The 14,712-nt window shown below is 37.3% G+C and overlaps 1 protein-coding gene across 3 annotated transcripts in view; it reads right to left on the minus strand.

Annotated features, from left to right (window-relative positions):
• UTRN (utrophin) overlaps positions 1-14,712 on the minus strand; it is a 350,247-nt gene that overhangs the window by 206,531 nt on the left and 129,004 nt on the right. For 2 of the 3 annotated variants that reach the window (XM_033054305.2, XM_033054304.2), the window contains 7 exons: positions 13,689-13,817; positions 13,402-13,572; positions 12,703-12,855; positions 11,471-11,608; positions 10,506-10,658; positions 4,043-4,234; positions 2,048-2,220 (listed from right to left, as the gene is read on the minus strand). In XM_033054305.2, coding sequence (XP_032910196.1) covers positions 2,048-2,220; positions 4,043-4,234; positions 10,506-10,658; positions 11,471-11,608; positions 12,703-12,855; positions 13,402-13,572; positions 13,689-13,817 — 1,109 coding nt within the window. The remainder of the gene's footprint in view (positions 1-2,047; positions 2,221-4,042; positions 4,235-10,505; positions 10,659-11,470; positions 11,609-12,702; positions 12,856-13,401; positions 13,573-13,688; positions 13,818-14,712) is intronic. The other variant, XM_033054306.2, reaches the window with a different exon arrangement.

The raw sequence follows: 14,712 nt of genomic DNA on the forward strand, positions 1-14,712 counted from the left end.
AAGTCAATCTTTTGCCAGAGGCTTCAGATGCTGTTTCTTCTCATTTTGTCAATCTCCACCCACTCCAGAAATAGAAAAAGGCCAAAGATGATTAAGGAGATAGTCGGCCAGCTTATACTTAGTGCCACGCTAGGAAAAGCAAAATTAAACTTGGTTAAGAATTCTTCTTTGTAACAGGAAGGGTATAAAAATACTAATGCCATTTTAATATTGCAATTAATAATGTCTTCATTGATCAAAGTGCATGCTTCTATTAAAATTGCAGCATTTTATATATTCAAAACATTACATATCATTTATCTAAATTAGTAGTCCAGTAATCTCACCTTGTATGAAAATGAAGCCCAATATTATTCTTATTAATATGCAGAGCTTTACAAACTTTATGAAGTTCAAGATTAATGTGTATCAACAAAGTGACCGGAGGCAATCTGTTTCATTGCGCCAGTTATTCATAAACATTGAACTTACTCTTTGACACACATACACTTATTTTTCAATAAGAAGTCTAGGTTTCTAGTTGCCCTTCAGCAAAGCAAATTTGAGTAGTAAATTAAACTGTACTCATACTTACAAAATGTTGTTAACATTGGTTAAAGCTTTTCAAGTAAGTTACAAGTGGGAAAAATGGCATCGCTAAAGCTTAGTGCATACAGTATCTATGAGGACAATAAAATAGCTACAGGCATATAAATACAGATGGGCACCAGATTCTGGAGCAGTTGTCTCCAAATACAGCAGGTGACCATGAGCAACCAGCAAGAGCACAGAATGTTGTACATAGCTGGCATCACTGTTTTCTAATTAAAGAACATACAGTGAAATAACATTGCCTGTCAAGTTATTAGAAATCTTGATCCTTCACTGATCCACAGGTCTGGAATTTCTAGAATCTCTATTTAGATTATACCACCAACTGATTTTTACATTTCTACAGATATATCAGTGCTCTAAGAAAGAGTTGGAAACATCTACTTATGTAATGTACACTTCCTAAAAACATCTCTACAAAATACAGTATCACATGTGTTTGATAGCAGATTTCTGGTGCTACAAACAAGCAAACATGGTTAAGCATACTTTATGCTCTAGAAAACTTCTGCATCATCATTAAAACCTTACATCATCATTAATAAGGAAATGTCGTGAAAGTAAATTAATTACAGTATAAGCTTTTGTGTTTAATTTTAAATTTCATAGAATAATTTTCAGTCATCAAGGGGTATTTTGCCTAACAATAATCTCAGTGCCCACTGTTGCTTGCAGTGTAAGCACCTTCAGCTTAGTGGTGGTTTTCTGAACATGTATTTTGACACTTTTGCAAATTCCAACTTAAAATACTCACCTAATACACTTTTCCAAGATTGACTAAGTGGTATTGAGTTTGTTTTCTAAGATTTAAAACTGATTCAGTTAAGCTAGAAAGTTTAATGCCTTTTCTTTAAGGGGTGGGGCAAAATCAAACTTTTTGCCCCAAGTGAAATTACACCAATTTATGGCAAAGAAATTAGAAATATGCATTTCTTAAGCACTTATTTAATATTCTCTTGTTTTCCTAACACGAAAATTTTCTAATCAGGTCTCTCATCTTTAAGTACTTACAACAAATATTATTGACAACTGTTGACAACTGACAGCTGTCATAGGTGCTGCATTTTAAAGACCCCGTGCTTTCAAACGGCAACCTTCCTTCAAAAAAATCAAAGAAATTAGCCTTGAATTCTCCATCAAAAGATTATTCAGCATTATTCCTCTAGAACTTTGCTGTGCAATACCTTTACAAAACCAAAATTTTATGTTCTATAAACAAAACCTACTATTTCATGAAGTAAAAACAATGAGCTTCATAAAAGCACTCAAATTTCACTTTCCATGTTAATGACTTCAACATTCAATAATTCTGGAAATTATTTTGTAATAACAATATATTAAACTGATAACTCCCAAACTCATCTTCATCATTAAGGTATATTTGAAAAACACTTATATAAACATGTACAAAAAGTATTTACCACATGGCCACAGAGACCAACCATGCTTGACTTACCACTTACGATCATTGTACATTCTATTAATTCTGTCCCATTCTGCATTCAGCTGTGTTAGTGCATCTCCTATTTGTATTGCCTCAGGTCCAGATGCTTCCAATATAACATCAGGCTGCTTTTCATGAATTACTGCAATTTGATCCCCAAGTTTATCCAAAATATCTTTTATGTTCTGCAAGTACAGTAATGTCACAAGCCATTAGGAAAGTCAACACCAGTAGGAAATAAAAGAAAAATACCAAAAAATAATATTTTCAAAATCATTTTTTAAAAATCTGCACCTACAGTAAGACCATGACCACCAGTATCAGTAGTTTACAGTTTAAATCAGTTTTAGCAATTGAACAGTTCATCATACCCTTTAACCACGTGTACTTTTCAGGATTTTACAAAAAGGATTAAATATTTAATATATATCCAATTTGTTCCTAAGGTAAAGGGCACACCATATGTCTCCAAACAACAATATCTTCAATTATTAAACAATTATATCTTCATTATTAAACAAATCTGCCATGATGTGTCATGATGACACTGCTAATACTCTTTCCCCATGTAAAAAAATGGACCACAAAATGCAACTTCATCATGCTTCATGTAACTTCCCATATGCACAGAACTGCAAAAGCATTAGGCTGCATAAAGGTTTTAGATTTAAATGACAAAGTTAAAGTAATCAATTTCAAATGCCATTGAACTATGACGTGAAAATTCCTTTAAACCAGATACCATTGTAAGACTGCCTTGGTATTCGGAAGACAAACAGTCCATGCAGACAGTGGAATTTACTTATCTTTTTGAATTTAAAACAGTAATGCTTCTAAAAATTCTATGCTCTGCTATTTGCTTTTTCTGAAAACATCCTTAGAATATACCAAAACTTCAAAATCAGATGAGATACCTGCACCAAAAAGAATGCATAAATTTTTAAACCCATCTTAACATAAGCACTCCTAACTGCACTCAAGGCAGCACAGAAGTAGAGTAAGCAGGAATAAGAGAACTTCGTCAGCAAAACAAAGGGGGCAGCGAGGCAAAGGTTAGGACCATCCCTGTATTTGCTTTTATAAAATATGCAAAAAAACAAACATGAGAAACGGAAGCATGTACGCAGCTGAAAGAAAAGCAGGTCAGAAAAGTGGACTGGAATTCTGAAAAGCTTTTAAAGGACCTATATCGCAGCTGCAGAAACAGCCAGTCTAGCTCTTGGTGAGAGGTAAAGTCTGACTACGCCTCAGATATGACACAGAGAGGTACACCTGCACTGCACCATGCCATGTGTAATTCCCAAATCCAATGGATGTTTTCTGAGGGAATCTGTTTCACACTCTTTTGCATGCTAAGAATTAACCGAGACTCAGACTTCTCCATATTCAGCTCATATTTGACAACAGGATTCAGTATCTTCCACCATAATTTCTTCATCTCCTTTTGGAAAGGACCAGGTCCTTAACTATTTCCTCACAATTAATCACACAGGTAAATCCACTGGCTGAAAATAAGAAGGGGCAGCTTAAAACTGAAAGAATATTGCTGTTTTGCTCATCAGAACAGGTACCATCATCTTGAAGCCTCATACACAGCTTCATAAAAAGTCAAGAATCATCCTTTCTCCTGTCCCTATTTGAGCAATTATTTTCACATGACTTAAGAACAGCAGCTGTATTAAGGCTATCAAGCAGGAATGTAAGGAGATTGGCTTTAGCAGTTCTAGAAGTGTTAAGTAGACTATGATGAAAAATACAAGTGTCTACAACAAATTAAACCTTGCTCCCTCAACCTCCCACCCAATTTTCATGCTGCTACATTTTGTATCCAGATTATGCATAGAAAAAAATTAGCCAACAGAACTGTCATTTTTTAGTTTTCAGTGCATATTAATCCTGTATATACCAAGCAATGCCATAAGTACAGCAATAGAGTCGCAAAGGTGGTGGCCTTTCTTCTGCTGTTTCCCTTCTCCACTCTGAATATAATGCTTAGGCATGCCGTACCTTTAGTGCATCTTCCTGAGCTGAAAAATCCTCATAGATGCCAGTATTCAGCTCTGGTGCATTCAGCATCAGTTCAACATCAGCCATGGCCAGCAAAACTTTGTTGATTTCAACCAAGTATTCAGCTGAGAAAGGCAAGGTCCTAACTCCTGTAGCAAATTGGCCTTTTAACCTCTGCTGGACAGGGATTGCCTAAAATCATGAAAATTCATTTTATATTTCAAACAACAATCAATTTTATGAAATCTGAAATCAATAACATATATTCAGAATAATTACTTTTCTATATTTGAAGAGAGAACAAAGACTTTTCCAGCAAGATTACATAAATTCAGAAAGCTAAAAGCCCTGCACAAGACAGTTTCTTTATTTTAAAAGTTAGAAAACAGTAGATATCACGCCTCAAAATGACTTTGTATTATTCTTGATTACAACTCCAAGCAATTGGGAGGGTACCACTGTTTCTCTTAACTTGATCCTTATCACTTCCAGAAATAACACTTCTTGTTCGACCCTGTGTCTAGTGTTACAAGCCACTCTGCCTCCTTCATCACCAAGACACCAATTTACTGAAACACATTTATTTCCCATCCATATTCTTTTCAATAAGCAACTCCATCCACATTTTCTAACCATTTTTAAAAAATAAATTAGTGCTCCACCAGTACTCCAATATTTTGCAGCAATAAAAGACAGTAACTCCTCCAGAGCTTGGCAATTGCTTTCTGCTCTGGCTGCAAGACTAGGCTATCTAGCCAAGTACCATGTTAGCAGATAGGAGAGTAAGAACAGTAATTTAATGCAGCTTTTTCTTGGTTCATAAATGTGAGCTGGATCCAAAACATTGGGAAGACTGCTACAGGAAGCTCTCCCTCTGCCATGCCTGGCAAAAAATGAGCAGAGGCAGGTAAAGCAGACTGACGGCAGTTTTTAGCAGAAAACATTTCTTATCAAACAGGACTCTGTTCCCATCTCTGTAAACAGCCTAGCTGTTTGAAATCATCAAATAAGAAGAAAGCCCACTTCCAAATACTGAAGAACTCAAGCAATTTTAAATCACCATGTTGCACTTGGTGAATGAGTCAAGCAAGACAGGCACAGGACTGTGGAATTTACTAACAGCTAAGAACACCCTTAAGTGTGAAGAATAAATGTATGTTCATAGCAATTTCAGCCAGTGAATTTTACTTTGCACACATGGGTGCATGCATGAAAATGTCTAGCACAGATGACAACCAATATAATATTAAAATATTAAAGCCCCACTAAAATATTAAAGGCCCGCTAACCTGTCTATCTTCCTCCTTCACATATTTCTGAGAACTTTAAATATATCACTCGGATTAACTGGAACCTAACATAACCAGCACATGTAGTGCAAATCAAGCAAGGACTGCAGCAGAAAATATATATTCACCATTCAGGACTTTGCATGCACTAAATGTCCTAAGAATTTTCTTTAGTTTGTCTTGGTTTGTATTTTTTTTTGTTTTGTAGACAGTCATTCTGTTCTGAAACTGGCAGCACAGCTTTGCTTCCACAAGACCTTTGCCACTAAATATGATTTGTTCTCATTCATTACACACCAAAGAAACGGGATGCAAGAGCATAGCTGTGTTAGTCTACTAAAAACAAGAATTACAGAAAAGCATCACAAACTACTCAATGCTGCTTTTGATTCAGTAGAGCAAGCAAATAACACTGTTGAAAACAAGGCTTACTCCATATGCTTTAGCTACAAATCCAGCATCTTGATCCCTTATGTTCCCCAAATGCATTTTCTTGAGGCTCTGCATATATTTTATCAGCTTCCATCAATGAATTTTGAGCAAAAGTCCAAGGCTTAGAGAGTGGTACAATTTCCTGTGGAAGGAGAGGGCCCCAGTTCCTAAGAAAGTGGACAGTCTGTGCAATTCAAAGTGTGTTTTCCCTAAGAATATGAAAGACATTGAAGTAAGAACAAACACGAGGATGCCTTCTACAGCACAGCCATCTGCAACCTCTTACAAGGTGTTTTCTCTAACTCCCAATTATTCCAAAAGTCCCATTCTCACACAGGTGACAAGACTTCAAGATTTCACCCACATGAATAGGTCACTGGGTTTTTTACTATGTTTCCACTTCCCACACAGTGCTTTGTCTCATTAGAAAAAATGTGCACACGATTTAGAACAGCACATGTTGTCATGCAGAAAATTTGTTTTGTACTTGTGCATTGACATATTCTGAAACTTTCTGCTTTCCCAGTAACACCATCCTGGGCCAGATTATTCTCTTCTGCTAGGCAGTGAATTCCACCTGATGCCGCTCCTCCAGAGTATGTCTCCTTGATAACCCCCTCCAGCTGCCTCCCATCACTGAGATAATGCTTCCTCCTCTCACAACTCTCATTCTTAAAGGGGAACATATGTAAGTGCTATAAACACGTTAGTGCCTTAGTACAGCAGAGTTTTAATTGTTCAGCTGTTCTCTACCTTGTGTTACACACTGGAATCTTCTAAAATGCAGCACAATATGCTAACTCTCTCACAGTTAACTGACAAGTACCTAAATATCACAGAAGTTGGTTTTGGTTGCTTCGCTGTGGTTTTGTGGGTTTTTTTGGGGTGGTTTTTTTCCTTTGTTTTTGTTTTTTTAATTAAGGAAAAAAACCCTCATGTAAGCAACTTCTTTTCACAGAATCAGAATTGTTTAGGTTGGAAAGGGACCTTAAAGATTATCTCATTCCAACCCTCCTGCCATGTGCAGGGACAACTTCCACTACATCAGGTTACACAAAGCCTCATCAATCCTTCACTAGAACACTTCCAGCAATACAGAAGCCACAGCTTCTCTGGGCAACCTGTTCCAGTGCCTCACCACCCTCACAGTGAAGAATTCCTTCCTAATGTCTAATCTTAACCTACTCTCTTACAGATTAAAGCCATTATCCCTTGTCTTATTCCTCCATGCCTTTGTAAAAAGTCCTCTCCAGTTTTCCTGTAGGTACTGGGAGGCTGCTATAAGAATCTCCCCAGAGCCTTCTCTTCTCCAGTCTGTTCTCCAGACTCCTCTCAGTCTGTCTTTATAGGAGCAGTGCTTCAGTCCTCCCACAATTTTTCTAAAGCATACACAAATAAAAAGTCAATCTAAGGTTACTAAAGAAGAAATCTGACTGGATCACTTAATAGTCCTTTTCTACTTTAATTTCAGTGTTGCTAGAGCATGCTTAATAAATTTGCTGTCTTTAAATACTAGCAAAAACAAAGGATTGGGGGAATAAAGAAAATACTCAGTTGTTACTGAACATTCTATGAATAAGCTCACTCAATAAGAACTGCTAAGAATATTTTTAATTGGGAAGTCAAATAAAATTTCTTTCCTCCTATACATGGCATACAGTTTAACATGCAATTCAGAATTCAGTTTCAGATTTTTTTCCCCTTCTCCCCTTTTACACTTAAATATATTTTGAAACAAAATCTATCAATTCAACTAAAGGATATCTTCTGACTTGCTTCCAAGTGGATTTTGGAAAATACTGCCCTAGACATTAACATAAAATTAAACATTTACCTTCTTGGATGTTTAACTATGTGAGCCAGTTTTTAAATCTCAAGCTACTTCAGAGCCAATTTTCTAAAAAAGATTTCCCAAAGCTCATGTCCATTTAATTAATGCAATCAGCAAACAATTGTTCATATTGAGGTAATCCAGAACCTTTCCTATAAAAAGCATACTAGAAAAAACAAATAATTTTCTTTATTATAGAAATGATACTTCAGGAGCCTTCAACATTCTGTCTGCTTCTGCTGTAGAAAAAAATGCACTGTGTCTACAACTGCATATTTACTTACCATCTGCAAAATTACCATTTTCACTTCAAAACAGCTTCCTAAAACCTGGAAAAATCTCTCAGGAATTCACGCCACTAATTACCTTTGCAATTTATGGTTTCATTTTTTCCTTTCCCTCATTTTGAACAAAGGCAGAATAAACCAATTTAAATAAATACTAAAGCATTGTTAGGAAAAAAGGACCTCTAGGAGATGCAAACTTTCAATGCAGGCTTTTCTTGCTAATGGATCTGTGGCAAAACAAGGCTTACTCCAAAGTACCTACTATGCAGACACGTTACCAATATTTCAGAGATATTTTAACTCCATAATCCCTAGAAGCGTAAATGATGAGGAATATTTACGATCCAGCTACTTCCAGCAAATCAATATATAGATATGACCTTCAAAAGCACCATAAATAAGTCCTTTCCTCCACACTTGCTTACAAAAGCATAAATAATGTATTACATAAAAGCTCAATTCAAATCTACTCTCCAGTTCGGCAGCTGAAATCTTCCTTTCCCTCCCAACTTTGTTCACATCAAACAGCGGTTTCACTGCTCACTACAGCTTGCTTACATCAAGGAAAGGAAGGAAGGTCAAGGTGAGGGCCCAAGCCACCTGCACACCAGCAGGTCAAGAATTCATTTAGTGCTTCTCAGCCCTAAGCTGCAGTGAGTAACAAGCACTGCAGTTTTCAAGGCTACAAGAAAATTCTGGAGCAACAGTGATTGTCTAAAATGATTATGATATTTGGGAGGACTATTTCTCCCGTTAGCAATGTTATAGTCTCACACCATTTCCAGTGTTCAAGATTGATTACTAGAGCCAGTGAAAAGAACAAGCCATAAAAGTAAAATAACGCCACTTGAGACAAGCTGCCTTAGCACTCAAATATCAGAAATCCAGAGGCACAGGCACATGAAGCAAAAACAGGAGTTTGCATTTCCAAGTTTCACACCAGTAATGAAAACTGCTGTGGTCCCTTTCTGACAGTCTAGCTGACCTGAGCAAGGAAAATGTTTCTCCATCAACAGTCTATTGTAATTGCTACAGTAATCCATAGCGACATGGCATTCAGCATTCAGCAACCAGATTCACTTATCCAGGAAGGGATCTAGCAGTAGCAGGGATTAGCTGCAGTGTATCCCCTAAAGAAAAGGGCTTTACAGGAAACACAGTATCTTCCTTAGAGAGGATCAGTCAAGCTGCAGTGAGACCAAGTGCAGTGACAAGGAGGACCCATCTGAGGCATGACATGACTGCCCCCATTAGCAAAGAACCATGCAGGTGCACAACTTTTCCACTTCTGTCCAGTAATTGATTCATTCAAAGCATCTGACGGTCAAACAAAAAAACTGAATAATGATGTTTCATTTTAAATACACATGGATCCCCATTCCTTTCAAAAAAATTCCATGCCATCAGTCAGCTCCCAAGGAGCTTATGTCACCAGAAAAGACTGCTGGAGACCCAGCAGAGCAGTCAGATGTCAGACTGCTCTACAGACCCTGGGTCCTCTTTGCTGCCCAGTTCTGCATGTGAAACATGTGAAAACAGTCTTTCTAAAAAGCAGCAAGTCTAAAAGTTGATACTGAACGACCTGTGTGACAAAGGACAGCAGATCATCTGTCACCAGCTGCTGAAGCCACACAGCACTAGCTGTGAACAAGTGGTGCAAGTCTAACAGGGAGCCAGAGTATGTTACCCCTGCCTCCAAGTTTAAAAAGTTATAGAGCAGCCAAAATGATTGATAGATGTTAATTACGAAGCTTTATATGCAGAAATTGAAAAGTCTTAGATTACATAGCCCTCAAGCTTGTTCAAGAAATTACTTACTCCTTCACAAGGTTCTTCACTATTATTGCCTAAAATATTAACGTAATTACCACAAAAACACAAAGTGCTTTTAAGGATGGAGAGGAGAAATAAAAGATTTTAAAAACACCAACAAAAAGTATCCACAAAGCCACAACAAAAGCAATCAAAAAAATACCTGTGTCCTCAACAATTAAGACATACAACTTTCTGGGCAGTAAGTTTTATCAGACCCTGATGTCATACCAGTTGCAAAACTGTCAAGACTCACACACATTACCAGAAACACTTCAACTTTTGTCTGTTTTATTAATATTCATTGTGTACAGTAATATCCATTACATGAGGGCAGTTATCCCTCTCTAAGCACTTGAGGCAGGAAAAGACAGCAGAGTAGTTACAATACCCTGACCACAGGATGCAGAGGCACAGGATTTAAGGCTCAGACAAGGCTTTTATCATACCTGCACCAAAGGGATATTAAATCAGGCTGTTTGAGTTAAGAGTTTTTAAAAAGGGTTAAGTGTGATCCTAACAGAGCAAGACTGGCAAGACAAACTGTCCAGAATCAGGCCCACTGCCCAGATCACATTCTAATATTTGGGCCTGAAGGATGAGATCTTTTGGACCTATGATGATTTCGTAGAAATCCCAAACTAGAGTATGCTGATAATTTCCTAAGAAAAAATGAATGCTCTCATTTTGAAACGCTTCTTTCCACAGAGGTGTCCAAAGATCACTACTCTACATTAAACTCCAGTGTATGAATCTCTAAAGTTCATACACACTATTTACTGTTTGCTCCAAGAAACAGAAGCCTCATTTACCTTTAGTTTTTGTTCATCCTCCACACCTTGCAGCCCTGACAGACGGTCCTCAGCCTCATTCAGCCACTTCATTAGACTATCATGTTCCTTCTTATACTGGGAAAACACTGGAGAGAGTTCCACCGCCTGCCTCCTTTGCAATGACCTGCACTCCTACAATCCAGTGTATCAGGAAAACATGGTGTAAAAAGAGGGAAGTACTGAACGGAATAGGTCTTACTTATTTGAAAAACAAAAATACTTGAAGGATTCATCTGAAGGAGCAAATTCCAAAATATGCAATGCTACTAATTTGTTTTTGCAACAGCTGTATTCCCTTTATCTGCATAGACATGTAATCAAAGCCAACCTGATGGTCTTGCCCTGCAACTTTGAACCAGACCTCAGCTTGCCAACTCTAGGGTGGTTCAAACAGGTGAGCTAAAAGGAGCACATTTGTTACAGGCAGAACCATTTAAACACATCATGTGTATGCAAGTGTCACAACATGCTGCAGTCTGCAGTTACTGCTAATACCCTCTATAGGGAGGAAGAGGAATTTGGGAGCAGGCTGGGTCACAGAAAGGGCTAATCCTGAGAGGTCAGTATGCTTGTGTATGTATGTGTGTATGCAGTCACCCTTCACACAGCCTGGTGGTGGAGATAAGCCTCTGTTCAAGAGCCTGAAAAGACAGGTGAAGCAAATGCCCAACTCAATGCATCTATCTGGGAAAATACATAGGGTGGCCCTCTGTGAAACTGAAAAGGACTTTTAAAATTAAAATCACTCCCCCAAAAGCCAGAAATGGGAAAATACATATTTTGGAACTGCAAGGATTCAGAGACTCAGATTGGGTGCACATACATTTAACTCTCCCCCAGAGAATCATGTATGCTAAAAGAGTCATAAGTTATAAAATACGGTTGTAAGTGGGATACCAAGGGAAAAATTGATAAATGAGCTGTAGTAACCATCATAAATGTACCTGCACACTGCTGTACTTTTTCTGCAGAAGCAAGAGCTGTAGACGAATCTTCTCTCTCTTGTGGTCCTCCATAGGCTGCTGGAGCAACTCCCCTCCTCTCTGCAAAACTTCTTCAATCTGAGCTCTTTCTTGATCCAGCTGAAATTACACAAATCTCTGTTATCTACATAAATTAATTTTAGACACGTTAGCGGCTCAGATATTGATACCAATTGTACCAAACTTTTGTTTTATTATCCAAATGGGAGCCAAACAAATTCAAGCAGAGATTCTCCTCTACAACTACCAAATCATAAAGTTCATTCCATAAACTTTATAAAGAGATGTACTGAAAGAAACTTAATGAGCCAGCACTATGCAGTCACATCAATAGGGTATTATGACTTCAGCTCCATTTCTATTCTAGACATACCTTGATAAGCAAACTCAGAGCAGAACAGCACAAAACCAAAAATTTAATAAATATAAAAGTCAGTCTAAAAGGAAGGCTGTGTCCTATAACAATAGGCCCTTCTATAGAAATCTTTTAAAATTTGTGTTCTGTATTATACATGGCACTTTCCATAGACTTGTATCCAGCTTTCCAACACAGTTTATTGTATTTGAGCTGCTAAAAAGAAAGGCAGATAGAGTGGCCTGACAGGAATTTACCTGATTTTGTAGGCAAAAAGGCTATAGTGGACAATATGCAAACACAACTATGGCAGTTTTTTATGGGTGAATAGCAGAGTCCAGATAAGAATCTAGAAGATAAATTTTGTTTAAAGCTTTTATTTGAACTTCCAACATAGAGCCACATTACAAAACTTACTTGCACCTTACCTCACAAGCATCCTCTGACCTGGCCTAAGCACTATGATTCATTTTATCTGACCGCATTAAATTTGAACCTCATTCAAACATCATTCAAATGCAGGAAGGATTCCTTATGAAGGAATAGGAGATAGAAGATAGATGAACAAAAGTCAGAGTTCACTACCTGTATTCTATAAAATTGTGATGAAAATACCAACTCAAGTATGATTAGTTACTCTCAGCACAACAGTCAAGAGACAGCAGCTATGGGAAAAGTACTGGAAAATTGTGCAGGGTATCCAACAACCTCATAGTTCCCTTCCTTTTCTACCCTTAACCCTTAACATTTTCTCAGAATCACTCTTCAAAGTCTAGAGAAGCACAACATGGGGACAAAATAGGAAGTAATTTATTCAATTATTGCATTGCTCACAAACCTTGTCATCATCTTCCCCACTCAACTCCAGATGCTTTTCCACAGTTTTTAGCATATTCTGTATGTCACTCTCAAATTTGTCCAGGTCTAGAAAAGCCACTCTACCTTCACGGGGCTCTGACATGACAGGAAGTCGCTCTTGTCCAACAAGCATCTGCAAAGCAAAGTAAAACCTTGGTCAAGCTGAAAATTTTGTCTCAGCTGTCCCATACAATCCCCCATGAACAGGTATATCAGTTTGCAGGACCATGAGATAGCAGTATAAATCAAAATTGTAAGAGTTGTTTGATCTGAGAGATGGTTTGAACACACTTGGTAGTTATTACCAGGTTTCTACCTTCAAATTTCAATCTGAGTATTTTGTTCTCAAAAAAAAAAAAAAGAAAAATCTCCAGTCATATTAGCTTCTGGTATTATTTTGTAGCTCACAAATACGTACTGCAATATATACAATTTTCAAACAATTTACAAACAGCTGTTTGAATATTTTCCTGTGAGACACAAGTCATCACCTGCTACTCAGGTAAAAAAAGCAGCTGGTCTAAAAAACACATATTTTTCACAAATAAAAACCTACACTTAAAAGAGAACTCAAATGCAGCAAAGCTGTTCTAATAAACAATTATCTATCTCCTACAGCCAGCTGCCATCTTCTTGGCACAGACCGCCCAAGCAAGTTTTGGGGCTCGCTCATCCTCACCTTGGCACTTTTGATGTGCTGAGAGACCTTTTCAAAATTACGGTTGAGTTCTGCCAGTTTGGGTTCAACAAGTTCCCGGCACGACACGCCCCGACCGTTCATTAAGATGACAGCCTGGTCACGTACATTATCCACTCGGAGACTGACATCATCTAATTCCGATGTTAAACGCTAAGGAGTGATGGAAAATGAAAGTGGTTATCTCCTAGGCAAGGAGAGAGACATGTAAAAATAAACAGGAAGCAAATTTGACATCATTCAGGATCCATGAACACAACATTTCCCACCTTCACAGTTTCCTCCTTTTGGTTAGCTGACTTTTTCTCAATTTCATCCAGTAAGGCTTCAGCCTGATACAACCAAGTACTTATGTGGGCAACATTTTCATCAAAGATTTCCAGCTGGCCCTGATGATTCTGGAGAAAGACAAGAAAAATTAATGAATGAGAAGCTTCTAAAATTCATCCAAAAAATCCCCAAAAACCCAAAACAAATACAAACAAACAACAACAACAAAAAAATCTGCACACCAAAAAAAACCCCACAAACTAAAAAAAACATCAAATAAATCAACCCTGCCAAAATCTTTTAAGTAGAAAGGAGATCAATAACATAGCATTATGGACACACTTCAGAATTAACCACTGAAAATTAGATTGTACATTTCATATTCAATAGTATTTTAAAAATTTCAATGTTCATTCTAGATCCTTTGGTAATATAATTTCTAACTCACAGAAAGGGAAATAGAAGTAGCTGAGGTAGTTTGTAGAACTAAAGATAGACAATATATTACAACATTACAGTCAGATCATAATATCTCAGTCAACCAACTATTTTTTCCATCACCACAAGCAGGTACAACAGTATGCACTGTGTGTGGTTGTTTGGAGTTTTTTAATTGGAAAGGGATCATGCCAAACTTACAAATTATTGCAATCAAGTTTTGATATTTTACTGATTACATTAAATATTTCATCCTCCTAAGAGAAGTTGCAAAATTGTAGACATGTTAATTAGGTCTGCTTTCACATGCAGTCAGAAATTGCAACATTAGGTGCTGCAGACAGATGTCACATTATTTTGTGTATCAGATTCAGAGAAATAACAATCTATTTAAGCCTTTCACCAAAACTAAAAGGTAGACAAGATTTGCTCTTTTAGAATAACAAAACAAAGGGAGAAGAGAAAAGAGAGAAGGCCTATGATTGTGCTTTGTAAGGTCAAATTAGTTTTTTGCTACATGGAGATATAAGTTTCTTGACGTTGACATAGCGCATAGACAACACTTGTCACCAGATATGAACATAA

Source organism: Catharus ustulatus, chromosome 3 (assembly GCF_009819885.2).
Source record: "Catharus ustulatus isolate bCatUst1 chromosome 3, bCatUst1.pri.v2, whole genome shotgun sequence".
Classification (NCBI taxonomy): domain Eukaryota; kingdom Metazoa; phylum Chordata; class Aves; order Passeriformes; family Turdidae; genus Catharus; species Catharus ustulatus.